General features: G+C 39.8%; 1 protein-coding gene across 1 annotated transcript; it reads right to left on the bottom strand.

The window, feature by feature from the left end:
• Positions 1-12485: 12485 nt before the first annotated feature.
• Positions 12486-24223, bottom strand: LOC148847038 (vacuolar protein sorting-associated protein 32 homolog 1-like). The gene is made up of 8 exons (XM_088949128.1): positions 23832-24223; positions 23591-23692; positions 18923-19022; positions 18210-18295; positions 18000-18091; positions 14786-14900; positions 14506-14701; positions 12486-12801 (listed from the first exon to the last, which is right to left on the bottom strand). Exons 2-7 carry the CDS (start codon positions 23660-23662, stop codon positions 14510-14512), a joined length of 657 nt encoding a protein of 218 aa, XP_088805254.1. The 5' UTR covers positions 23663-23692; positions 23832-24223; the 3' UTR covers positions 12486-12801; positions 14506-14509.
• Positions 24224-25378: the final 1155 nt, after the last annotated feature.

Below are 25378 nucleotides of genomic sequence, written 5' to 3'. Positions count from 1 at the left end.
GCATGACCTTGTAACAGTATAGGCTGAACTCGGTTATGAAGCTGGTTTTTTCCTCATCGAACTGGTCCATCTTGATTTGGTTGTATCCTGAGTAGGCGTCCAAGAAGCTTAGCAGCTTATGTCCCGAGGTCGCGTCCACTAGGCGGTCAATTCGGGGGAAGGGGAAGCAATCTTTTGGGCAAGCTCGGTTCAGGTCGGTGTAGTCGATGCACATGCGCCACTTGCCGTTTGCTTTTTTCACCAGCATTGGGTTGGCTACCCAACTCGAGTAATGAACTTCCCTTATGAAGTCCGCTGCGATGAGCTTTTCGACCGCCCTCCAACGCTTCGGGGCTAAGTTGCGTTTCTTCTGTCTAATGGGTCTGACCACAGGGTCAGTGTTAAGTTTGTGAGTTACAAGGCCAGGGTCAATACCAGGCATATCGGTCGTGGACCATGCGAAAATATCTAAATTTTGAAGTAAGAAACTCATCAGTTCGGTTCGTAGAGGCTTTTTGACGGAAGCACCAATCTGTAGCGTTCGAGCCGGATCTATAACCGAGGTCGGGATCGTGACCGTTTCCTCTGTGGGCGAAGCTCGTTCCTCGCCTTGCTCCGTAGGCTGCTCCAGTTCGAGGTCGTCGGCTGCCTTGGTTTTTCCCTTCAAGGCGGCAACATAACACTTGCGGGACTCAAGCTGGTCGCCCCGCGCTACCCCCACACCGAAGTCCATGGGGAACTTCATTGCCAGATAGTAGGTAGAAACCACTGCCCACAGAATATGCATAATTGGCTGCCCTATTATGGCATTGTATGGGGAGGGGGTCGCGACCACCAGGAAATCGTGGTTGAGTCTGACCGCGCAAGGCCATGTGCCGACTTCCACAGGTACTGTTATCTTCCCCAGGGGCCTGACTTCCTATTTGCTGAATCCCACCAAAGGAGTGTTTGCGGGCATCAACTCGCTTCTCTACAACTGTAGTTGGTCAAACGCCAACTTAAAGAGGATGTCCGCCGAACTGCCTGAGTCCGAAAGTATGCGCCGGACTTCGAAGTCGTTGATCCTTAGTTTTATGATGAGCGCATCATCGTGGGGATAGTGGACACATCGCGCATTGTCTTCCGTGAAAAAGATCGGTTCTTCTGTCTTTGGCCTCTTAGGAGGGTTCTGTTCTTCTCGGGCTGCCTCGCGAACTAACGTCCGTGCTGCTGCCAAAGTGCACCCTGCTACCACCGAACCTCCTACTATTACATGGATGGTTCCCCGAACTAGCCTCTCTTCTGGAGGCGGTCAATGCAAGGTTTCGGCCAGTCTGCTGCTGGAATTGGGGGCATCTTTTCCATGCTCCCTTTGCCGACCTGGCTTATTATTATTATCATTATGTTGTACAAAATTTCTCAAGTATCCGTGACGGATGAGTCCCTCTATCTCGTTCCGGAGATTATTACATGTTCGGTACTATGACCATGATCTCTATGAAAACTACAGTATAGATTTTTATTTCTCTCGTTTGGATTACTCTTTAGGCAAGGTGGCCACTTTACGTAGGGGGCGTCCTTGATCGTCATGAAGATCTCGGTCTGCCTTGTGTTTAACGGCACGTAATCCGTCCGACCTGCTAAGGGGGCTCGGGATGACTGGTTTGGCTTCGCCTGTCGGGCCTGGCTTCTTCTGTTGCCTGGGTTGGAGGGCTCACCTTCCCTTTTTCTTTTCTCGACCCCGCCTTCGGTTCTTTGGTTGATTTCTTCCTCTGTTCTCATGAACTTGTCTACGAGCTTGAGGAAATCGGCCACAGTCGCTGGCTGGCTAGCCACCATGTGCCATTTGAATTCCTTGTGCGTTACCCCTCTCTTGGCCGCCGTGAGCTGTACCGTGGGGTATAATCGTTGTATCTGCAAGCATGCTTTATTGAACCGCTTGATGTAGCTCCGGATGGATTCTCCTTCCCTCTGGACTACCCCAAAGATACTTTCCTCGGTTCTGGGGCACCGCATGCTGGTAACAAAATGTGCAGTGAAGATCTGCACGAACTGGGCCCAGCTTCTTATTGACCTGGGGGCTAGGTTCCGGTACCAGGTGTGGGCCACCCCCTGAAGGTGGTGGTGAAGGCCACGCACATGCATGATTCGTTGGCCCTAGCGAGGTGCATTTGGGACTGGAAAGCATCGACGTGGTCATTGGGGTCAAAGGACCCATCATACTTGTCCAAGGGTGGGAGCTTGAAGTCTCTGGGCATGGGGACTGCCAGGAGTTCTGATGCGAGGGGGGAAGGAACTGAGAGAATTGGAGCAGCTTTGACCTCGTCCGAGCTCGTCTCTTCCTTTCCTCTGAGTTCGAACAGGACACGGGTGGCAGTTCGACGACTTCATCGGCGCCTTCGTTGAGCGGACCTGGTACTGGCGCTGCTGGCCTTCGTGTTGCTGAGCTCGATGGGCCTGGAATGTTGGTCTGCTGCTAGGGTGCTGAACCGGTTCTCTGTGAGCGGGAACTCAGGCTTGGAGCGCCGAGGTGCTGACTTTGTGGGCGAGGTTCCCGACCCACCTGCGAGCTGCGAGGCGGGGGTAATTTTTCTTTCCTTTCGGCCTGGGGATGAGGCATGACTATTAGGGGGTTCTATAGTTGGGGAAGCTTCTCCTCGGTGAGGGTGTCCACCTTGAGGGGAGGCCTCAACCGGCTTCGGAACAGGGTGTTGAGGTGGAAGTAATGACTAGTTCAGGGGTAGCTGAGGGAACTGCTGTTGATAATGGTGTTGGGAGAGGTGGTGTAGTACCTGGTGCTGCTAGAATTGTTGCATTTGGGTTTGCATTGCCCGCATGCATTGCATTAGGTCGTCTAGCTAGTTTCGACGGGTCGCCAGTGGGACAGCAGTTGGTTCAGCGAAAGTTGCTTCGATAGGGAGTGGAAGAGGGACGTTCAAGTTAGGAAGGTTCAGGGGCGCCACTGCTTGTGGCGCATTCAAGCTGAGGATCCCATCCACCGAAAGAGGGATGGTGAACTACCCGATGCACACCACGGGAACTTGGAGTTGTTCCCCGGTGGTGGTCGTTTCTGTGCCACGTCCGGCATTGTTGGAGGAAGCCATGGGTGTTGGAGTTTTTGGAAGAAGATGAGGTAAGAGAGGTAAGAGAGTTTTAGAGGGAGGCTTTTAGAAGCGCTTCCCACATACGGCGCCAATTGATGGTGCACAATCCGACCGGTCCTAGCTGTCAACAACCTTGCCTCTGACTGGAGCAATGGGAAGCCTCAAACGGAGAAAATGAGGGAACTCCGAGGGGAACCCGGTGAGATTGCTCTGAAGGTCAAGTTAGTATTCTCTCAAATGCAAGATAAAACCAGATGGCGCAAAGTTTACATACCTTGTTGTTGGGGGTAGGGGGCCTTTTATAACCACTTCATGCACTCACTCCAAGGCTTCTGTCAGGGTGGGTATGATCACTTCTGTGTTTCTGCCAGCTCGGGTGTCATCCCTTCCGCTGGGACAGAACCGCCACTGCTCCTCGTCGGAGCCGTCTCTGTAACTGGAGATGGCGGTGGCAGGTGGTGGTGGCAGGTGGCCGTTTGGAGTGCGATTGTCAAGCGTCAAATCCCGAGTCAATCAGGTGCGCCGCCCCTGGATACGAACTTCCTCGGTGTCAGGCATGGTACGGTTGTTTAGTTTGGCGTCCTGGAGGCGAAGTGCTGGAGTGGTGAGCGAGGTGAAGTCTTGAGTTCGGAGGTGTGTCCTGAACTGTCATAGGACAGGCCAGTTCGAGTTACTGTCCTTTGAGTGGCTCGGGGCCTAAGGGAAAGTTTGGGCTCCTAGTAGGGAGTTCGGACCATTGGCAGGGAGTTCGAATTGCTGATTCCTCCCTTTGATGCTCTTGCCTTAGGCGCACTGTTGTGCCGAGTTGTTGCCTTCTAATGTTTCATTCTATCAATGGATTATTGATAAAAAATCAGCCCCTCGATGGATTGATATGGCCCCACCTTGGGCCACAGCAATGCATCGAAGGCCGTGATTTCACAGTTTTGGAGTGGAGTAGCTGATTTCTCCTCCAATTATTGCTAGTTGATAACCACATGATACGGGCAGAACCAGAGGATACTGGTTCACGTGATATGCTTATGATAAAGCTCAATTACAGCGAGCCTCAGAGCGACAGAGCGTACAGTACAGTGATGACAGAATCAACTACTGAGCCTGAGGTACGACGTAACGTCTCCCTTTCTTTTATATGTTTTATCTTTTGGCAAAACCGTCTTACTCAAAGGCATTTGAACGATTTCTCCTCCCATGTGGACGGCGGGCTCTAAATAGATCCTGTTTGACTTTGACCACTGTTTTATTCAAGTCGATCATTTAACATGGGCCCTCCGTTGCCTCATGATCGTATCCGACGGTGCAGACGTTATGTGCGCGGTAGACATGCGGAAAGTCCGAAGTAGCAGATATCCATGCCGCCGTTAACGGCCCCAGCAGAATCCGGTTTTTGAAATTTGAAAAACAAAAAAGGCCGGGAACGGGAAGCCAAGGAATAATAATGAATTGAATATAAAAGGCAATCATTGAGTTGAGGCCTTTTTGGCACTAATTCGATGGATCATTGAATAGGGCCCCGAGCAACCAGCACAATAATAGCTGAGAACGTGCAACAGATGTCACCCGTACACGTTTCCCACATCTAGCGGTCCATGTGGGTTCCCTAATGCTTGTAGTCTGACAACAGTTGTCAGCCAGACTGGCTCTGCCTTTTCTTCTCTTCTTCTGAGATTCTCTTTCTCCCCCCCAACGCTCCTGAATCCTGAGCCAAACAAGGTAATTGGCTTCTCCGAGCGAAGTCAGACGTCTCAGACCCTGCGTTGTGTTGTGTGTGTGTATATATTGGGGGAGAGGCAGAGCCAGTTTTAATAGGGATTCAAATGGAATTGACTAGAGTTTCTTCTGCAACAATGGCCGTTCTGGCTTTCTTCCTGGTCCTGTTGCTCCCTGACATCAACGCTCAGGGTCCTGCTCCTGCTCCTACAAGCGATGGTTCGTCTTCTCAACCCAAATCCATTTCTTTTCCACTCCTCTCTTGTTTTATTTTTCTCTGTTTTTTTAATCATGAAGGATAATGAATGATCCTTGGTATGGAGCTTCTTCTCCTGGCTCAGTAGGTGAAATTCTTAAGCTTAAATATGACTAGACTCTGGAGGAGTAAAGAAAGAAAACGATTGAATGAGCTTTTGTTAATAATCAATCATATACTGGGTGTTTTTGCAGGAATTGCCATAGACCAAGGAATAGCATATGTGTTGATGTTGGCTGCTCTGGTGCTCACCTATATCATGCACTGAGACTGAGCTCAATAAAGACGGAAAAGGGATGTAAACAGAACGATCTGGGTTTATTTCTTCTAATGGTTGTATGATACATTGCTAATTTCTTCTTTTTATGGATTTTAGTTCTCAATTCTTTTTTCCTTCTTCCTCCCTTTCTTTCCACCCATTTCCCATTTTTTTTCTTGTTTTATTTCTTTGTTTTCACCACCTCCATTGTCAATTTGTAACCTTGTTTGAGAATTAATTGGAATTGATTTCTGGCTTGGTTGACGGATCTACCATGATTGTGAAACGAGAGTAATTAACTGGTTGATCCAGATCGTTCAAATTGTCAAAAACATCTGGCGGAAACTCTTCCAACAAAAAATTAAAATGGTATTTGGTACCTTCCTTGCGTTTCGGCCTGAAGCACGTACAATACTTTGTACATTAAATGCAAATTCAAGCATGCAACGCTGGAATGCCAAACATCGGTTCAGTACTATTTAAGTTAAATAGATAGTAAAGTAAAATCCTAAGCAAAGGTGAACTAGAATTTACACTTTTTTTTTATTTGTACATCAATGCAATTCTATTAGTGCAAATAAAATTGTAATGAAAACAAACAAAGCCTTAGGAAATATTAACAATTTCAACTGTTAATACAATCATATTCATCCTAACAAATATGACAAAATTCATAAGTAAATATCAAACCGAAAGAAATATGTAGTATATCAACCATTATAAACGTACAATACACAATTTCTTTTATCCGTGTGTGGATATTTTAAACCTGGATGGAAAATTACTATATGGGTTGGAATTGAAAGGTTAATCCTAAGCTGAATCAACAATTCTAGATCGAGGAATTGGCCCTTCAAGTCAATGATGGAAGAGGTAGTTCTGGTATCCTGTCCCACAAGCGCTGGAAATATAACTCATCCCTAATATTTAATAGTCATACTATTTATATAACAAAGAAAACAAACAAACAAACAAATACAGAGAAAACAAGACAAGACCAACAAAGCAAAGAAAGCAACAACCTAATAAACAAACTACTTAAGCCATTAGGAAGACAGAAAACTAAGCCATCCCCACACGCTACAGTGCCAGAGACATCAGCACTAAGGCTACCCAAGAGCCAAGATGGGGGATCGACAAGGTGGATTCAATACCCAATAAGCATTTGGAAGGCAGCAAATGAGCAACTGAGTTTGCCTCCCTGCCAACATAAACTGGAACTTGACATTGGAATTCATTAAACAATAAAATATAATCCAAAAGAAGCCAGACATCTGTAGAACAACCAAAAGATATCGTAACTAAAGGTTTTACTACTGACTACTGAGAGGGGGAGTCACATTCTATTATCATTCTACTTGGGTCTCAGTCTCTGAAATTAATCGATCCCTCCCCCAAAAAGTAAAGGATGTGATTGTAATTATTACTTATAAGGTCTGGTCCAAATTTTATCCGGAATTGCCTATGCCTAGTACTCGTCTCGTGTCTATTACTACCCCTTCAAATGTAGGAGTGGTCTTGTGCCACTTTCCATGTGCACTAATTGAAGGGGTAAGAGATCCATCATATGGATAGCCGAACCCTGTGGGTTGGTTGTGTGAAATTTCAAATAAAAAATTCTCTCATGTGGGAATCACATTCCTTGTGTTAGAAAACTGCATTATCAGGGATCAATCTTGAACCCTAAATCAGACCAGATCTGAAACCAAAACGTAGGAGAGGGGAATACTTGATACAGAGTAGTAGTAACTCCCAATGAAGGTGTTCACGCCCAAAAAGATCACCAAAGACTGTTCCCACTGAAAATGACACAGTATAGGGTGGAGCAGAATCAGCAGGGTGGTTCTTCTACAAAAACCTGATTCTTCACCAAGAATCTGATAGAGGACGAGTGAGCATGACTTCATGTCAGTTTTTCTCCAAAAACTGATATCAAGAACCTTTCATGATCGCTCCTACAGGTGGAAATTGAACTAGCAATGGCAGCAGCAATAGGAGAAGGCAAGAGCAGAATATGGCATCAGTCCAATTGCAGTTGTCTTCTCTCTTGTATCAGTAATCTGATTGGTGAACTTGGGTTCGCCCTTCTCCTCTATTTATAGTCTTAAAGAGAGACTCTCCTAATCACATTAGAAATTTCCTAATCCAAATCTTGTATTTGGATTTGGACTATCTTTAAGAGATAAGGATAATCCCTTATCTTATCTACGGATAAATATCAGCCCTCCTAATCTGATTAGGAGTTTCCTGATCCAAACCTCTATCTAGATCTGGACTCTCTGAGTGGATAGGGACAATCCCTTATCCTATTTGTTGATCTAAATCCCAGAACCGCCCCTCTTTAATTAATCACATTAAACCCAATTCGAATTGGGTTTTAGGCCCATTAAGTCCATGTGCTCTCTTATCCTCCAAACTGTTGCCCAGTTGGGTATCATTGTATGGTGTGGGACCCAATCATTGATCTATACATCAGTCATATGGATTCAACCCAACCTCTGTTACAAAGCCTGGCCAAGTTCACTGTAGGAAACAGTGAACCTCTGAGTCCATCACCATGGACTCTTAATGGGCCCAACATTTACACCAAATGGTCCCTAGGTCAAGTCACCTTATAAAAACCCAAAGATTGTGCACAGTTGCAAGATTAGCCCATCAAGTATTACCCTCAATGGTTTTACACTTAATCTCTCAGCTCATAATGATCAAACACTGTCCGACAAGAGATGACCTCTCCCTCGGCTGCAAGGAACAATGTTGCACTCTCTACTCACATGGATCCCGGGAATTAAAATATTTTGCAAACATTTTGGAACCATAATATATATATATTGCAAAACAAATTTCAACCGTTGAAATCGGTTGCCGACAGCTTTGGTTTCCATCAAAGAGAGTGCATCCCTGATCATTCACTTTGTCCGACAAAGGGGTTGATCCTGTCACTATGATCATCCACTCGGATGAATTCTCAGACTGTCCCAACATACCCAGGTTTTGACCCCCTCTAAGGATCTCACTGATTGGCATATCAAAGACAGCCCAATCTGACACCTAGTGCAGTATCATAATCGAGTCTAGGAGTTAGGTGTAACATTCCAGTTTTGCCCATCAATTTTCAAGGTCTAGGGCAGTACTAAAATTCTGGTCCGATTCAGGGTTTCAAGAAAACACACATTGCATGTACCTCAGATCTCACCCTGGCAACTGAGACAAGTCACCCCAACCAACTTGGCAGCACATCAGTGTCAACCTTGGCAGGGTAAATCTCCCCAGATCTATCCAACGACTGTGAAGATTCTAAACTAACACGAGTCTCATATGTGTCCAGTTTAAAGGTTTTATACAAAAACACACCATAATAACATGAATCAAATATGTACTTTATTCATTTACATTAAATGTCATAAGTTACATCATTCTAATTGGAGCCAAGGGCATACAGTGTCTAACACAAATGTCCTCTCTGAAACCATTCACCATTCAATAATGCAGTTGTCTATTAAAATTCTTAAAAAAGTGTTTGGAGGATATACAACACAAAATTTACTTTTGATACATCAGAGATCACCCATGTAAAGATAAAGAGCCGTCAATGGGTCAGGTCTGGGCTGGATCATGATAGGCCCAGATCTATGCTGATAAGAGAGCACTCCAACCCAGACCCAACCAAGACCCATAACGTCACCTGAAACCAACCCTATTTATTAATGGGGCTTGTTGGGGTCACTACTCGTGGATATGCTTGACAGGCTTTTAGCTTGTCATACATTAATTTACCCGAATAACCTTTTCCAAAGTTCATTGGACTATGGTATAGCTTTTCTTTGTTGTTTGGGCTAGAAGAAGCCCAAGAAGGGAAATTTATTCATTAAGTTCCGTTCTCCAACAAAACAGAGGTGGAGCAATCTTCTTTTAAGCACAGACAAGCTACAATCAGGGGAGACTCTCCAAACACTTGAGCCGAAAGATGTAAAGCTAACTGTCTGTGCAACAGAGTGAGCCACTGCCACTCTACTAGCTTCGCGTGATATATATGGGGTTCCCTGATCGCTGCCATACTCTAATTCAATAGAAATGGGAGCTCTTATGATCTTTTTTTCAACAAATCGATGCCTTAGACAGGGAGATCCTCTCTCCCCATATTTGTTTATTATTAGAATACAGGTCCATTCAGCAATTATTAAAAAAAGAAGGGAGCATGAATGCAACTCATGAGTAAAATTGGCAAAGGAAACAGAGCATGTTACTCACCTTCTCTTTGCAGATGACTGCCTCATTATGAGCAAAATGGATCCTGACTCTTTTCACACTTTGAAGCTGGCTCTAGAGCAATTGTTAGGACAGAAGAAAAACTATGGCATATCAGGCACCCTCTTCTGTAGGAATACATATAGAACCCACCAGAAATTTTTGTGTAAAATCAAGGGAATGAAATATATGAGTTTCCAATGGAAGTACCTTGGTTCTTGGCCGGCAGAGAGCAAGATGTAAGAGTAGCAGCTACAAAGAGCTACAGAAAAGAGTGGATAACAAATTTGGCACGTGCCAGGTTAAGACTATCTAAGGCTGGAAGAACAATTATGATTAAGGGGTTGTTTGGCAAGTCTTTTTTGAAAGACTTTCTGGAAGCTCTAACAGTCAAAAGACAGTGAGTTTTTGCATTAAGATCTTAACAGCCTAAAGGTCATTTGGTTAATGTGTGTCTTTCTACACGTCTTTCCACAGACAAATTGAAAAAAAAACCGAAAACTCCATTTGGAGCTTCCCAAAAATCGCCTAAAACAGGAAAAGATGAAGACACGGCTAGATCTTTTCCCAACCAAATGGGAAAAAATGAAAACGCAAGCTTCTGAGCTTCTAAAAAGCCAACAGCCCACTCGAAAAGACACACCAAACAGGACCTAAGTCAATGTCCCATAGCATTCCTTCCTATGTGATATTAACAAATCTGATCCCAAGAAAAGTTACAGACAAGATGGAGCAAGCCCAGAAAAAATTTTTGTTGGAAGGGTGATAAGCAGAAAAAATTTGGTTATAATATCTCTTGGCAAAAGCTTTGTAGGATGACCAATGAAGGTGATCTAGGATTTTGAACGATGCATGCTATGAATAAAGCTTTATTTTCAAAACAGATCTAGAAGTTGATAAGCGGCAGTAATGAGCTTTGGGCTCAGCTAATCAAAAGTAAATATCTAAAGGGGGACTGCTTTAGTTGGAGGAGGAGGGCTACAGATTCTTGGTGGTGGAAGCGTGTTTAAGCTTCAAAAGAAGCTGAGTAAAATTTTGTGTAGGATGGCAGGGGGAGGTAACCAGATTTTTGCTTTACAAGATCCATGGATCCCATGGACTTTGGGCAATAAACCAAGGCTTAAGCCTGATGTCAGATTACGGATCCCTTATTGAAAATTAGGTTGCTGATCTCATTATAGATGAAGGGGAGTGAAATGTAGCTCTGTTGCATGATATATTCGAGGAAGCCAAAGTTGAAACTATTAAAAATATCCCCTTACTAACAGGTAGAAATATGGACAAAACGATGTGGAAAGAAAGATAGCAAGGGTGGTAATTTTTCTGTAAAATCTACTTATAGAACCTAGAGCAAACTTGTCTGTGAAATCTCAAGCACAACAATTAAATGGACACGGAAGCCAGACGATTTGGTCTCTACTCATTCCCCATAGGTGTCAACTATTTTACTGTAAGTATGTTTTAGGAGATGTAAGAACCAAAGATTCCATATGGAGTCTCACAATAGAGTCCGGACATGCTAATCACAAAACATTGCTTGTCATGTTCATCCAACCGCACATCAAGAATATCAATGGTATAAAGTACAAGAGATGTTTCCAATGTGTGGCTGACAATGTATTGTGGTCAGCAAATTCAAACTCCACAGAACAAGGGGTGATGTGTAATACACTTTTTGTAAGAATAAGCATAAAACCCAATTGCACTCGTTTTTTCGAGTGCAGCTTCATGAAGGCATTTTGGTTACAAGCTCAAGTGGGCATTAACACAGATAAGCTGATCCAAAGCAATGAAGTAGATTGTCTTTTGAGTGGTGCGACAAGCACAATGAGGGAGATAAATACACTTACGTGTTTTATGGAAAGAAATGTTGCAATAATTAGAAGCATTTGGGATGTGAAGAATGCAATGCAGTTTAAAGGATGACACCAAACCTTTTGGATGTCTGTAGTCAAGGGGATGCTTACAATAGGCTGGATTTTAGTATCTTGAATGCTTGGACAGTATGAGTCTATATCAGAACTCAAACATGTGGTTCTACAATACCTCCAGTCCCTATAGTTGATGGCTCTTTCGACAGTAGCACACAGTGTCCACTAGTCTTTTACTTGGTTCTCACTTAAATAATCACTTGATTGCAGCTTGCAGGACAACCTTGTATAGCCAACACCCCTGCAGTAGCTGAAGCCCTAGCAATCATCCAAGGCTTAAATATCTTTGGGACTCTCAAGGGTTTTTCTGATGGTAAAAAAGGTTATTCTCAAGTGAAAAGAACCTCAAGAAACATCACTTGGCATGACCATGGCATGAACAAGCGCTCATTGACAATATTCTTGTTTTGATTTCCTATATTATTATCGTATGTTAATATATCTGAAGTAGAACCAGCTCATGTAATGGCAAACAGAACCAGGTCTTTGAATTCTTTTGTTTCTTTTGCTAACCCCCCCCCCCCCCGTAATCTCTGTTCAGGCAGTTGAGTTCTTGAAGAAAGAGGGTTATTTTGTATCCTTTATGTTTTCAGTGGTTCCTTTTTTTCTTTGCCCGAAAAAGAAATGGTTATAGCATTTTCCATCCCATACACGAGCTGAAAACCACTTGCTGAAATTTGCCTTCAATGATTAGTTCTACTTTAGTTAGAGGAGCTGAGTTTTGAAACACAGGGCCCAAGTACTAATCAATTCACTTATCAAAAATAAATAAATAAAAATAAACAACCCATTCTCTCCGGTCAAGGCACCGGCTGAAGAAAAATAGGTCAAGTCTATACAATTTTAGACCATTTTATCAGATTATCTACATCAAATGACCTTACTCTAGATTATAGAACCTTGAACTTTTAATTGAAAATAGTGAGCCAATAAAATTCTCCATTTGAATCCAAAACAACCCTAGATGGAAACTTAATATCAGCCATCCCAAAGAAAAAAGAAAAAAAAAAGGAAGAGAATAGGAAAATAATAATCCACACTCCATAGTTAAAGTAAGCGCATTCATCTATATTGACGCCGTAGTGTAATTGATTTCAACGAGCGCCAGACATTAAATATAAACTTGCAAAAAAGAAACTCAAATAAAGCAGCTAACTTCTTAAAAGATCCTAAATGATACATATTTTCGGAGGGTTGTTACTTTATGCCACCTATACAATATGTCTTCTTACCAGCGAATGCACACTGAGAAAAATGTAATATCTGGATGGATATCGCCACAATATGGTACAACCAAACTTTACATGATCTCAGTTTACTCCATGAGTTGATAAACTGCACAAGACAAAAGCAACACAAACAGCAGACAACACTTCAGTTAGTGCACACATGTTTCCATTTAGAAGGTTTTAACTAAATTATCTTGAAACATTTTAATTTTTTTATCAAAACATTTTAAACATTGACAACAAAAAATGGCTGAATCTATCTGACCCCAGACTGTACCTTGTAAATAACCAACATTTCTAGGTGCACCTAGAATAAACAATTTCTGCATTTTATTAAGCGTTACTTTGCATTTTATGGCATTAATTCGCCATATAAAGGAGCTACATGCGTATGTTAAAGAAGGTGAAATGAGGACAGTTACACAAATCCTGTTTCACCATTCTGTTCTTTACAGTGTCATATCCATTGTTAAATTAGGAGCACTAAAATCATTTCTTACTACAACCCCCCTTTAGGTCTGCCCCTAGGCCTTTTATCCCCTTCAACTTGCAACAGATTGCTTCGTTTTACAGGTGCTACAAATATTATGATAAGATACACAAATGCATATTATATAATATTTTATATTTAAGTGTATATATATACACATGTAATATAATATAAAATGTTATTATATAACATGGAAAAACCTATGGTGCATCCACTACACAGTGCAGCAAAATATGTGATTGGTTGAACGTGCTGGTAAATTTAGGTCTGCCCCTAGCCCTTTTATCCCCTTCAACTTGCAACAGATTGCTTCGTTTTACAGGTGCTACAAATATTATGATAAGATACACAAATGCATATTATATAATATTTTATATTTAAGTGTATATATATACACATGTAATATAATATAAAATGTTATTATATAACATGGAAAAACCTATGGTGCATCCACTACACAGTGCAGCAAAATATGTGATTGGTTGAACGTGCTGGTAAATTTAGGTCTGCCCCTAGCCCTTTTATCCCCTTCAACTTGCAACAGATTGCTTCGTTTTACAGGTGCTACAAATATTATGATAAGATACACAAATGCATATTATATAATATTTTATATTTAAGTGTATATATATACACATGTAATATAATATAAAATGTTATTATATAACATGGAAAAACCTATGGTGCATCCACTACACAGTGCAGCAAAATATGTGATTGGTTGAACGTGCTGGTAAATTTAGGTCTGCCCCTAGCCCTTTTATCCCCTTCAACTTGCAACAGATTGCTTCGTTTTACAGGTGCTACAAATATTATGATAAGATACACAAATGCATATTATATAATATTTTATATTTAAGTGTATATATATACACATGTAATATAATATAAAATGTTATTATATAACATGGAAAAACCTATGGTGCATCCACTACACAGTGCAGCAAAATATGTGATTGGTTGAACGTGCTGGTAAATACACTTTGTTAAATGTGAAAGTACACTGTGAAACATGAACCAATGAAGTAAGCAGACTTTAGCATCATTGGTTGAAATCTGGATTTAACGTGCAGCCAATATTAGTGAATGCACCATAGTTGAACTCATATAATATTTATATTTTTAAGGTCGTAGGCCTAGAAGCCAGACCTGGGTTTAGGCCCAGGCTGTGCCCCTTATTATAGGTGCTAAGCGCAGCCTGGCCCAGCCAAGCTCATAATCACCCCTATTCCTAATCGATAAGAATCTCCGTTATAATTTTCAAAACAAAATCATAAGTTCTGTTCAGTAAACAAAAGCATGAACAAAAGGAAGAGATACCTGTTTAAAGAGCCATTTCTGCCTGCAATGCAGCGAGCTCATCTTCCTCAGCTGTATTCCTCCGAGGGGCAGGGCGAGTTGGTTGCCTACCTGCTGGAACATGTACCGGAGCTGCAGGAGCAGTTGTAGCAGGTTGAAGAAGCTGCTCCTCCAGCTCTGCTCCCTCCAGTTCTTCTAATTCTGCTTCCAGTTCATCCTGTAATTTAAATGATTTACACTCCAGTGAATAAAAAGAACTAAGTGGGAGGAGGGGGGAAGCATTTGGAAAGAGGGCAATTACTTCATCAAAATCAGCTGCTGCACCAATAGGAGCTGACAAAGCTTCCTGTATCTGTTTCATGTTCTCAGTCTGCTCATTGATCTCATCCATTGTCTTGTCCACATCATCAATATTTCTGTGAAGATTTGGCAAAGTCCATTAGTTATAAACTTATAATAACAATCAGAAATCTGTTTGTTTACAAGTGGATGAGTGCAGAACTGCAGATTTGCTGCTGAAAGCAGAACTGCAGATTTGCTGCTGAAGCTTCAGCAGCAAAACAATGCTGAAACACCGCCATTGGCTGAGACAGAATTTCTGGGGAATTTTGGTAACCATCATGTAAGAGTACATTGGCCCAAATGCCCTGAGATGCTCCCTTGTGCTTCAGCACTGTCTTTTGCTACTGAAGCTTCAACCACAGATCCATGCTCATTGCTCAATGAGGATACTTGGTTTCTGCAATCTGTAAGTGATATTATTTTCTTATCCATGCGGTGTGAAAGTTATTTATATATGAGAGGTAAAGATAATAATAAAAAATTGGGCAAGATCAAATGACAGAAATGCACCATCTCCCATCACCATATGCATTGCATACTTTTGGGACTTCACCATAAAGATAAAGATAATCATAATCATAATAATAATAACAATAACAATAATAATAATAATAATAATAATAATAACAATAATAATAATAATAACAACGACAACAACAACAATAATAATAAATAATAATAATAATCATAATCATAACCATAATCATAATAACAATAACAATAATAATAATAATTTTCAGGTGGCGGATAAAAGGGGGAAGGACTATGTAGAGAGGACTAAGGGCTGCAGTATGTTGAACACTTTGGGAAGCAAGAAATTCCAGGATATTCTCAGAAGCTGAGGAGCAACAGATCTGAGGGCTATCATACATATTAGGGTTGTACAGTGGCTGAAATCTTTGGAGCTATTCACAGATTACACTGTGGATGACATGTTGAGGAAGTGGGGTGAAATTGCAAATTGCACACAGACCAAGTCAGTAATGAGAGTGTCTTGGACCCCTCCACCCGTTGGATTCTTGAAACTAAACTTTGATGGGTGTAATAGGGGAAATCCAGGACAATCGAGGATTGGGGGTGTTTTTAGGAATGAGAATGGGGTCATTTCTGCCATGTTCTCAGGCCCAATTGGAGTGGGTGACTCCCTTAGAGCTGAGATCTTTGTAGTTATGGGAGGAGTCTAGAAAGCTAAGGAGTTGAACATCAGGAAACCCATAATTGAAGGGGATTCAGAGGTGGTGATAGGGTGGCTCAATAAAGATAACAATGGCTTATGGAAGTACAACAATGAGAGGAGGAAATTTAAGTGGCTAGTGCGGGAGATGGAAGTTAAAATATGTTGGGTTAAAAGATCGGCTAATTCCCTAGCTGATGGTTTAGCTAAACATGGGGCAGAAAGAGATTCACTGTTTTGGGCTAAGCTGTAACTTTAGTGTTTTTTCCTTTTCTTGAGGTCCTCGGTTGCTCTTGGAAGATAAGTGTGTTTGTCTTCCTCTTGTAAATCTTCTACTGATGATTTAATGAAAGTGTTATTGATAAAAAAAAATAACAATAATAACAACAACATAAATAATAATAATAATAACAATAACAATGGCAATAATCATAATAATAATAAAATGTCAACTGAATAGATCCTTTACATGTTAGAGTAAATGGAAACAAGCATAACCAAGAATATAGAGAGACAAGGACTATTGAAAAAAATGAACTTTTTCTAATAAAGGAAGATGCTTTATTCTGTGAATTTTCTTGGTGTTGTTCATCATTTTTCAGGGTATCAACACTACTGGACATAAAGCAAACACCTGGTAAAATCAAAGCAGCAGTTGTCTTGAGGAAACAGGCAGGTGCATTGTAATGTTTTATTGCTGAACAACATTTTCAAGAAGCTAATGACACATGGGTAAATAGTGCATCGGGTGGAGAAAGCTAAAGAGTTAGGGATCAACAGATTGATTATTGAAGGTGATTCCAAAATTATTGTGGACTGGCTGAAAAGGGGGGAAGGAGTAATATGGAAGTTAAAGAATGAATTCGGATGTTTCAAGCAGGTTTCTAAGGATATGAAAATCCAAGTAAAGTGGATTAGAAGATCCGCAAACAGTGTGGCAGTCCATGCTTTGGGTTAGCTAAACATGGAATTCAGAGACAGTCCATGCTTTGGGCTGTTTTGTAAATATTCATAGTGGTTTTGGGCTTGATCTTTTCCCACAACTCCTTATTGTACTCCTTTTTATAATTAATAATAAATTTTTTCTTGTGTTGCTGATAAAAAAAATGACACATGGGTAAATATTTAAGTAATGAACTCAACACAGCAAGGCCTTATCTACCAAATATTTTGGGGCCAGCCATGCAATTACCGCTCCACAATTCCACCCATCAGATGCCATATATACTCTCCTAGGTCTCTTAAAACCCTCAACTTGTACAAGATCCTTCCATCTTAATGGTGTGGCAGACCTTATATGCTTGTGACCAAACATCTTAATCAATTTTCCCTCAGAAACAATGCCTAATAGTTCCATAAAAATAATCTTATGAAATGTAAAGCTTTGAAAATTTTGGATACGATATTTATCAAAAAAATTGTACACGATGCATATTGAAGCATGGAATTCATTTTTTAATTGTTAATAAACAAAATTTTATTGATTCTATAAATAAAATGTGTGAAGCATGAAATTTATGTTCCTTACACTCTGTTCTATGATTGTTATTTTTCAGCTCCAAACAGCAGCTAAATGCCTAGCCAAATATATAGAAACATTCTGGTGATAAGGGCACTGAGGTCCAATAAGAATAGATAAACAATCCAGAAGCATAATACATGTGACACTAAAAACAGTTGCAATTGAAGTAGAAATGGGAGATTAGACTAGTAAGTTGGACCAGTTAATTTGCAGGCTCGCTTGGCTAAGAGTGTGAACTGTGCTGAAGCACCACTCTCCCAAGGTTGTTTTGTTTTTTGTTCATGATTTGATTGTGGATTTCCATACCTCTCTAAAAGGGATAGTGATTGTGTATCTCTTTCATATATCTATTAGTAAAACCTTTTTCTCCCAATTAATGTATCAGTGATGACCAGAAAAATAGCAGGAACAAGAACTTGAAGATGGGATGGGAGTTAATTAACTCAATGCATGGTACAGGAAGTATAGCGCACTTACGTCGCTTTCTGCATAGCCTTCATTGCAGATGCTCCAGTTCTCAATGCATCAACTGTCTCAGTTGTAGCTTTTGCACCTTCTAACATTATCATCTGAAATGTCAATACCAAATGACACAATTCAGAAAATTTCAAATCAGATAACATACAAGGAAGTCACTAAAATCTTCTTGAAACAAGTATAAAACTTTATCTAATGTTATCAACGCACCTGATCATGAATCCGCAATTGGAAATTCCCAAGCTGCTCAATTTGTTGTTCATATAGTTTTTTCCTCTTCAAGCATTGTATTGCCGCTACATTACAAAAGCGAAGTAGAAAATCAACCAGGGAACATCAAAATTAGCAGAAGCAGGTTACTTTACAGCATATTTTGGAGTTTGTTAGGAACCTGCCTAACTCAGGGCTCTTCGAGGGGCCAACCTCCTGAATTCTTGGAAGAAGAGAGAGGAAAAAGAGAGAGAGAGAGAGAGAGAGATAGGGGGGAGAGAGAGTTTAATGCTGAAAGAATCAATGCCCTATTCCTTTTTCTGCTCTACTACTTATAGTTTTACAATCTTGATTGTCTTTCTGTTACAGTTGTTACAAGTGGATGGTTCATTGTGCTGACGTGGCCTCCTCTTGTAAAACTGATTAACTGCCTTTTGTTGGTCTGTTCCAGCAGTCTTGACAGAGTTCAGAATCCAAACTAGCCAAAAAGAGAAGTTCCAGAGCTGTGGATAGCTGCTGCTATCTAACTTATTTATTGCATCTAGGGAACATTAAATACCAATATCAAGGTAATAGATATAAACCGTATGCAGTTAATAAAAATAAATGCAGAAATACAAGTCCATAAAAAATCAGGGTAGTATATAAACAGTATACATCAAATGATTGAGGTAACCAAAGAAAGAATTTTTCTTAAAAGATAGCACACTTACCCCTTTTGTTCTTGGCTCTAGTAAATTCCTTGGCCTTTTCAACCTCTGAAGCAGCCTTTTTAAGAAGGACGTTCTCCTTTTTTTCAAGCATTTCAAGTGTCTAAAATGAACATTAAGTAGCAAGTTAGGCTTAAATATAGCATCAACAGTAACAAACACTATATTGTTATGATATCATACAAAGTATTGAGAGTAGAGAATAAAAAAATGACTGCTTTTAATATCAGTATGTGAACAATACAAAGATTAGAGATTCTTCTAGTACATAAAGCACATATAGATACTCTCAACACTTTGAGAGATCAAGCATAGCTAAAAATTATATGCAACTCATAAGCATAAAAAATTACATGGCCAGAACATTTGAAACTATAATGGTTTACTTGTTTCTAGAAAACTTCTCCTTGAATAAAAGATTGGCTGGATTTGGATCTTCAGAGAATTGCTTGCCTCCAACAAAATAGGGGGTGGCTGATGTGTTGGATCAGAATATTAGGGTATCTGTCCTATGTGTTTGTGTGTGATCAGCAAGAAATTTTAAAATTTAAATTAATATGTGAAACGGAAATTACAGCAGAGTGGTTATCCAACCACCATTAAACATAGTAGGAAGAGGAGGAAGAGAAGAGAGGGAAGAAGGGAAGAAAGGAGTGCCCTCCATGCTAGGGCTGCAAATGGATTGGATTTAATACAATCCAGATTTGAATCCCATTCATTTATGTCAAATTCAAACATCCATTTAGTGGTAACCAGATTGAATTGGATTTGAAACATTGTCCGTTTAGTGGTAATCAGATTGAATTGGATTTGAAACATTGTCCGTTTAGTGGTAATCAGACCAGGCTGGACAAACTGTGAAAACTGGGAACTAGTAGGTATTCTGGTTTTTTAGAACCCTGACTTTTCAAATTTCTAAATAGTGGATGACCCATTGGAAACCAATGTAAAATGTTGAAAACCATCCAGGTTTCAACAACCCAGCTAATTTTGAATGGCATGCATGGATTGTTGATTTATCATAAATTATAAAATGTTAATGACAAGATTTGGACGTTGATCCAACATGCTTTTTGTGTTTGTTTTTGTCTCTTTAATATTTATATTGATCAAATATGTAAATATTTTTGAATAGGATGTAGGTTAAAAGACTTGAACCTCGGTCACTTGCATTAGTAAACAAGAATCAAACCATTTAACCACTACATAAACATGTGACATTATACATAATATTTTACATATTGTTTATATGACTTACAGGTCACTGGGTGGACCTAGCAGTCAGAACATTTGACCCATAGCCCAGATGTCATTCCAGTTTTGTGTCCAATCCAAGTATTACAACGTTGCTTTTTGGTATTAAAAATATTTAGAACTAAGTTGGATTTGGGATTTATCTAAATTTATTTTCTTATTTACAATATATTTTTATCTTATATTTACTTTTATAAGTTTATGTTAATTTTCTATAGATTTACTTTTTTGAGAAAAGGTAACAATTGTATTCAGAAAAGAAAAAAAAAAGGTGTACATCGAGGATGCACAAAAAAATAGGGCTTTGATACCAAAAAGGCCAAAAGCCACTTGAGACAAAGGTAAGCTATTTGCACTATACAAAGGTTTCTCTGAATCCAGATTTCTAAAGAATCAGACATTTGGTTCAACTCTCCTGGAATCCATCTATAACAGCAGCCAAGGCAAGCATCTCTAGTTTCATGAAGAAGTTGGCCAGCCTCCAAGGGCCAGTTCCAAAATTATTATCCCAGCCAATCACATTCCTATGATCCCCCTCCACTAGCAGAGAAGCAGCAGCTTGGGCCTTGGGTAACTTTAGCAAATATGAGGCCCTCAAGAAGGGCCCGAACTTTGCTTCAGAAGCACCCTTGCAGTAACAAGACTGCTAAAAAACCAAGTCAGATTACCATCTGATCTAAAGATGAACCCCCGCCCCATTCCAATTCCAGCTTTGATATCATCAGTATTTCTCAAACTGCAAAATTAAGGCAGTAAGAGGTCTTGGATCAAGGTAGATGTTGGGCTGAAGAACCAATAAGGAAGAGTTTAGGACTTTGGCAAGATTTCTATGAAGATAACCATAACTAATGCCATAGAAGCTCTTTACTGGTCAGCATCCAAGAAATTTTCAATGTAAAAATATGCCTTCTAAGGCCTCCCAAGGAGGTGCATTTGTTTTCAAATATTCTTCTATTGTGTTCTCCCCAAATGCCTCACATCACCGCATGGACGATAACTTTCCAGTAAATCCTTCCTCTTTTCCCCATTTTGTTTCCCTTCCATTGATGAATAAAGTCACAAGAGGGAAGCCAAATCTTTCTATTCAGAAAAGAGGAAAAGTGGATCCAGCAATCAAGCAAAGGAAGAAGGATTTCGATGTGAAGGACCAGATTATCTTATCAGGAATAGAAGGTAAAAGAAAGGCATCATTAATAGTGGAGAGAAAACAGATTTACTAATATTTTAATAAAATCGAATTTGGATTGGATATCTGAATATATAAACAAATCTAATTTGAATCTCTGTTTTGAATATACATTGGATATTGAATCAAATTCAGATATCTCGAATTCTTATCAGATTGGATTTCAATAATTACAACCTTTACACCACCCACTCTACAAACACGGCCAATCTCAGAGATCATTGGCTTTCTCTCTCTAATCTCTTATGTTTCTCTTTTGTTTTTAATGGTTTTGACATATTTAGATTTTATATAATAACATATGTATAATACAAATTAAATTTAAAAGGCTTGATCAGTCTAAACCATGAACAGTTTTGGGTCAAAAGTTTTTTGGCCAATTCAACAGGTTATTCAAACTTACCACTTTACCAGGTTTAGGGTAAGATGCACCAGCCATCGTCTCCAGGTGACAGCTCAACCAGTCTGACCATCCAGGTCAATGACGGATTGATGGGTTACAAGCATAGTTTTCAATCACATATAACTTCTCCTAGATAAAAGATTGCAGCATCTAAAACAATGCACCTATAATTTTTTCTTTTATCAGTAGTGAGATCCAAAAAACTCATTAATAACAAGAATAACACAAATAAATGGGTGTTACAGCCCAATGTCCTAGTGAAGTAACAGAGAATATCACTTTTTTTGGTAAAAAAGTTGAAGAGAGATATGAGAAAGCATGTCAACAGATTAAGCTGATAGAGATAGAATGAAGCATTGATACACCTTTTTTATTTCCAATGTTCGCTTATGCAGAAGCAAAGATGAATGCAGACAAAGTATTATGCTGGCATGCAGCACAAATAAGAAAAAATATCTAAAGATGCTGCCAATCAAATAATAATCAGTGAAATATTTTATCTTATGAAAGTAATTGTGTAGTTCAATTCCTCATGACTGTCCAGAAAAAGGAGGCTAGAATGAATATAATGCTAGTTTCCAAAATCTATAGGTGGAAATAAAAGGGAGGGAAGAAATATAAGGTGATTCTTCATTTGTTATAACTAGAGATCTGTTTGAGCAACAACTTCCATATTAAGACAAAGGCTTACAAACATAATTTGCTGCTACATCATGCTGGGACAACAAAAAGTAGGACTGGTCATAGTTCTTTTTTATCAGTAACAAGAACAGTTTTATTGATTAACCAGTACAAGTAAAAGAAATACAGACCATGGCACCAATAAATGGATCCAACCTCAGTCTTCCAAGAAGACCATCCAAATGCTATAAATTGATGAAAAAATGCAGAGAATTACCAGCCCCCCCCCCACCAAAAAAAAACAATTCCACTTTATTCACCCCTCTCTAAACTTTTGACTAATTCATCACCAGAGGAAAGTTGTGAACATATATATAAAGTAAAAGGTTATGCATACAGAAAGTGAACAAGAAGTTATAAACAGTTCCCATTTTATTTTGTTAGTTGCCCCAAGTGAACAAAAAGCATTATGTGCTGGCCAATTTCACCTCTGCTACAGAATGTGTGAGTTCATTATGTGTCTTTCTTCTTCCTTTTGGAATATGGCAAGTGGCAACAGACAAGGTATTTGTGATCATCTTCAAAAATATCGATTGAGAATCCCCAAATTTTCTCTCTTTAGTTGTTTTCTCCTTAAAATGTGCGTCATACATGTATGAAATAAGAAATACGCCAATCAACTTTCTATGATCTGTATGGTATAAAAAAGGAATTTGACTTTTTTCCATCTTCTTGTAATTTTTTCTCTAATCAATATCGTCTGAGGCGAATGTGAAACGATTAATGATAGGTTTTCCGAAGGGCCATCTGGACGATAAAGGCCTTATTTTCTAGAGGACATTCGAACTTAAACTTGATTGCACTGGAGTGGAATTCTTTCTGAAAAGACAAGATGAACCCCAAAAAAACAACTCCTCCTAACCTAATCTTACAAACTTCTGATTATTAAGAGAATTTAAGTTTTTGTAGGATAGAAAAGATAAACTGAATGATTCATTGGACTGGTTGTCACTGAATAACAAATCTCACGAATTAATAGGAAAAATACAATTGTCACTGAATAACAAATCTCACGAATTAATAGGAAAAATACAATGGATCGAAACAAACTAGGAAAAAAAAAACTAATAGTAGATAAAAAGATAAAGGGAACAAGCAAAGAGATTGTTAAGAAAACAAAATATCAGAAGCCGTCAGAACATCATACCTCGTTCAGCTTGTCTAACGTTTCAAGGGCATTGGTTTCCTGTTTGGGTTTGCCGAGAAGCCTGGTAAACATGATTGATCCCCTGCGTCGAAACTCACCACTCTGTTGGAAATAAAAAGAAACCGAATGGAATTATTCGAAACCCTAAGACGAACTGCACAGACCTTTCCGATCGATCTGTCAGGAAGAAAAGAAAAGTCCTCTCTTTAACAATAAAGCAGGGTGTCGAACAAATACCGACCTGTAATTGTAAATCGAAATTGACAGTAGGGTTTGAGAAACAGCGATAGCGAAGTCCAATCGAGGTCGCTTTGACTAAGAGAGGAGAAGCGAGAGAGGGGGATGAAGGTCAATCTACAGAAGAGACCTTCTGCGTAGAAATCAGTAAGAAGCAAAACCAAAATAAGATAAAATGAGGGCGAAAAAAACAACTAAAATAAGAAGTGATCGATCAGTCGATTGGGACTTGGGAGTCTGTCCGTCGAAGGTCGAAGCTTGTAATCATAAATTTGCTGCGGTTTCCTGCTTCGATTTGGTGGTGATGGAAAAGCAGGTGCCTTGCGTTTTCCCGGAAAAAACCCGTTTATGTGAACAATAAGTCGTCATTATTCGTATGTCGTCTACGTCTGAAACACTGGGTTGAACGGTTGGACCAACTTGATACAGACTCCGGTCGGATCAGGATCGATGCCTTACTCAACCCGACCTAACCCGACCCGACCCAGGTTGGCGGTGATGGAAAAACAGCTTGTAATCATTAAGTGTATGAACGATAAAACTATATCTAAACTATATTAGGGCTCTATGGGCGGGTTACCGTTTGGACAACCCAACCCGACCCAGATTGCACCCTTATTTTTTTTATTTATCTTTTGGGTTAGAGCACCCTTGGGTAAAATGCTACAAATGCTAATATAGTATGATGTCTTACTATCATTTTCGTATATATATAACATGTGTGCTCCATGAACTTAATAGTGTTTGTAAATTTTTTGATAGGCAAAGTTTCAAATTATTTAGTGATTTAACCCAAAATCATGGTCAGGTTGGATTAGGGTTGAAGACCTTGGACGAAGGATGGGTTAGGGAAGTCCAAGCTAATTTGGACCAATTTGCACTCTCAAAAAATTATTAGGTCCCATCTGGTTCAAAAGAATAGGGTCTGGAATTGAGCCATTCCGATTCTAACTATTTGGTTGGGTAGAATCACAATTCAATTCTCATTTCTGGTGGAATGGCATTTTTCTATCTCAGAGAATGATTATTCTGTCCTTTTCCCTTGGGAATGAAACCACATTCTAGCTGATTTCAATTTTAATTCTAATTTATGTCTGAAACAAACAGATTATAGGAATAGTCCATTCTAATTCTAATTTTAAAGGATTTCAATTCTGTTTCTAAATAAACCTTTAATCTTTTAAAAGAATAATATTTACTTTTAGGGTATGTAGAAAATATGAAACAAGCAGCAATTTATAATGTAATGACCTCTTGGGCCAACGATGAGCTAAAGTCGCACTCACTTTCCAATGGTCATCCTTTAGTGGAATAATTAGTGGAATGAGCGGCAATGTGATGAGCTAAAGTTGCACTAGCTTTTTGGAATCTCACTTAGCAATCAAAGCTGAGATTCCTGCTTCAGCCCCTCTTCTCAAAAATAGAGTTTTTAGCAAGGTTCTAAATATTGATACGCCCGATACACCGGTAGGGGCGTATCAGGCAGTACCGATACTTTTTTTTAGTTTTTTTCAAAACCGGTTCAGAGGGGTGATTTAAGGTTCTTCCGCC

This window comes from Nelumbo lutea, chromosome 6 (genome assembly GCF_056320005.1).
Source record: "Nelumbo lutea isolate HS-2025 chromosome 6, American lotus-T2T, whole genome shotgun sequence".
NCBI lineage: Eukaryota > Viridiplantae > Streptophyta > Magnoliopsida > Proteales > Nelumbonaceae > Nelumbo > Nelumbo lutea.
The sequence above is the reverse complement of the archived record's forward strand: the minus strand, read 5'-3'. Positions and strand labels throughout refer to the sequence as shown.

Bases quoted from the DNA above. Each gene is read 5' to 3' on its own strand.
- LOC148847038 (XM_088949128.1), bottom strand. From the start codon at position 23,662: ATGTTTACCAGGCTTCTCGGCAAACCCAAACAGGAAACCAATGCCCTT. The intron at 19,023-23,590 runs GTATGATGTTCT...TGTTCATTTTAG, and splicing joins CGTTAGACAAGCTGAACGAG to ACACTTGAAATGCTTGAAAA. The intron at 14,702-14,785 runs GTAATTGCCCTC...TTTAAATTACAG, and splicing joins CAGCAGCTGATTTTGATGAA to GATGAACTGGAAGCAGAATT.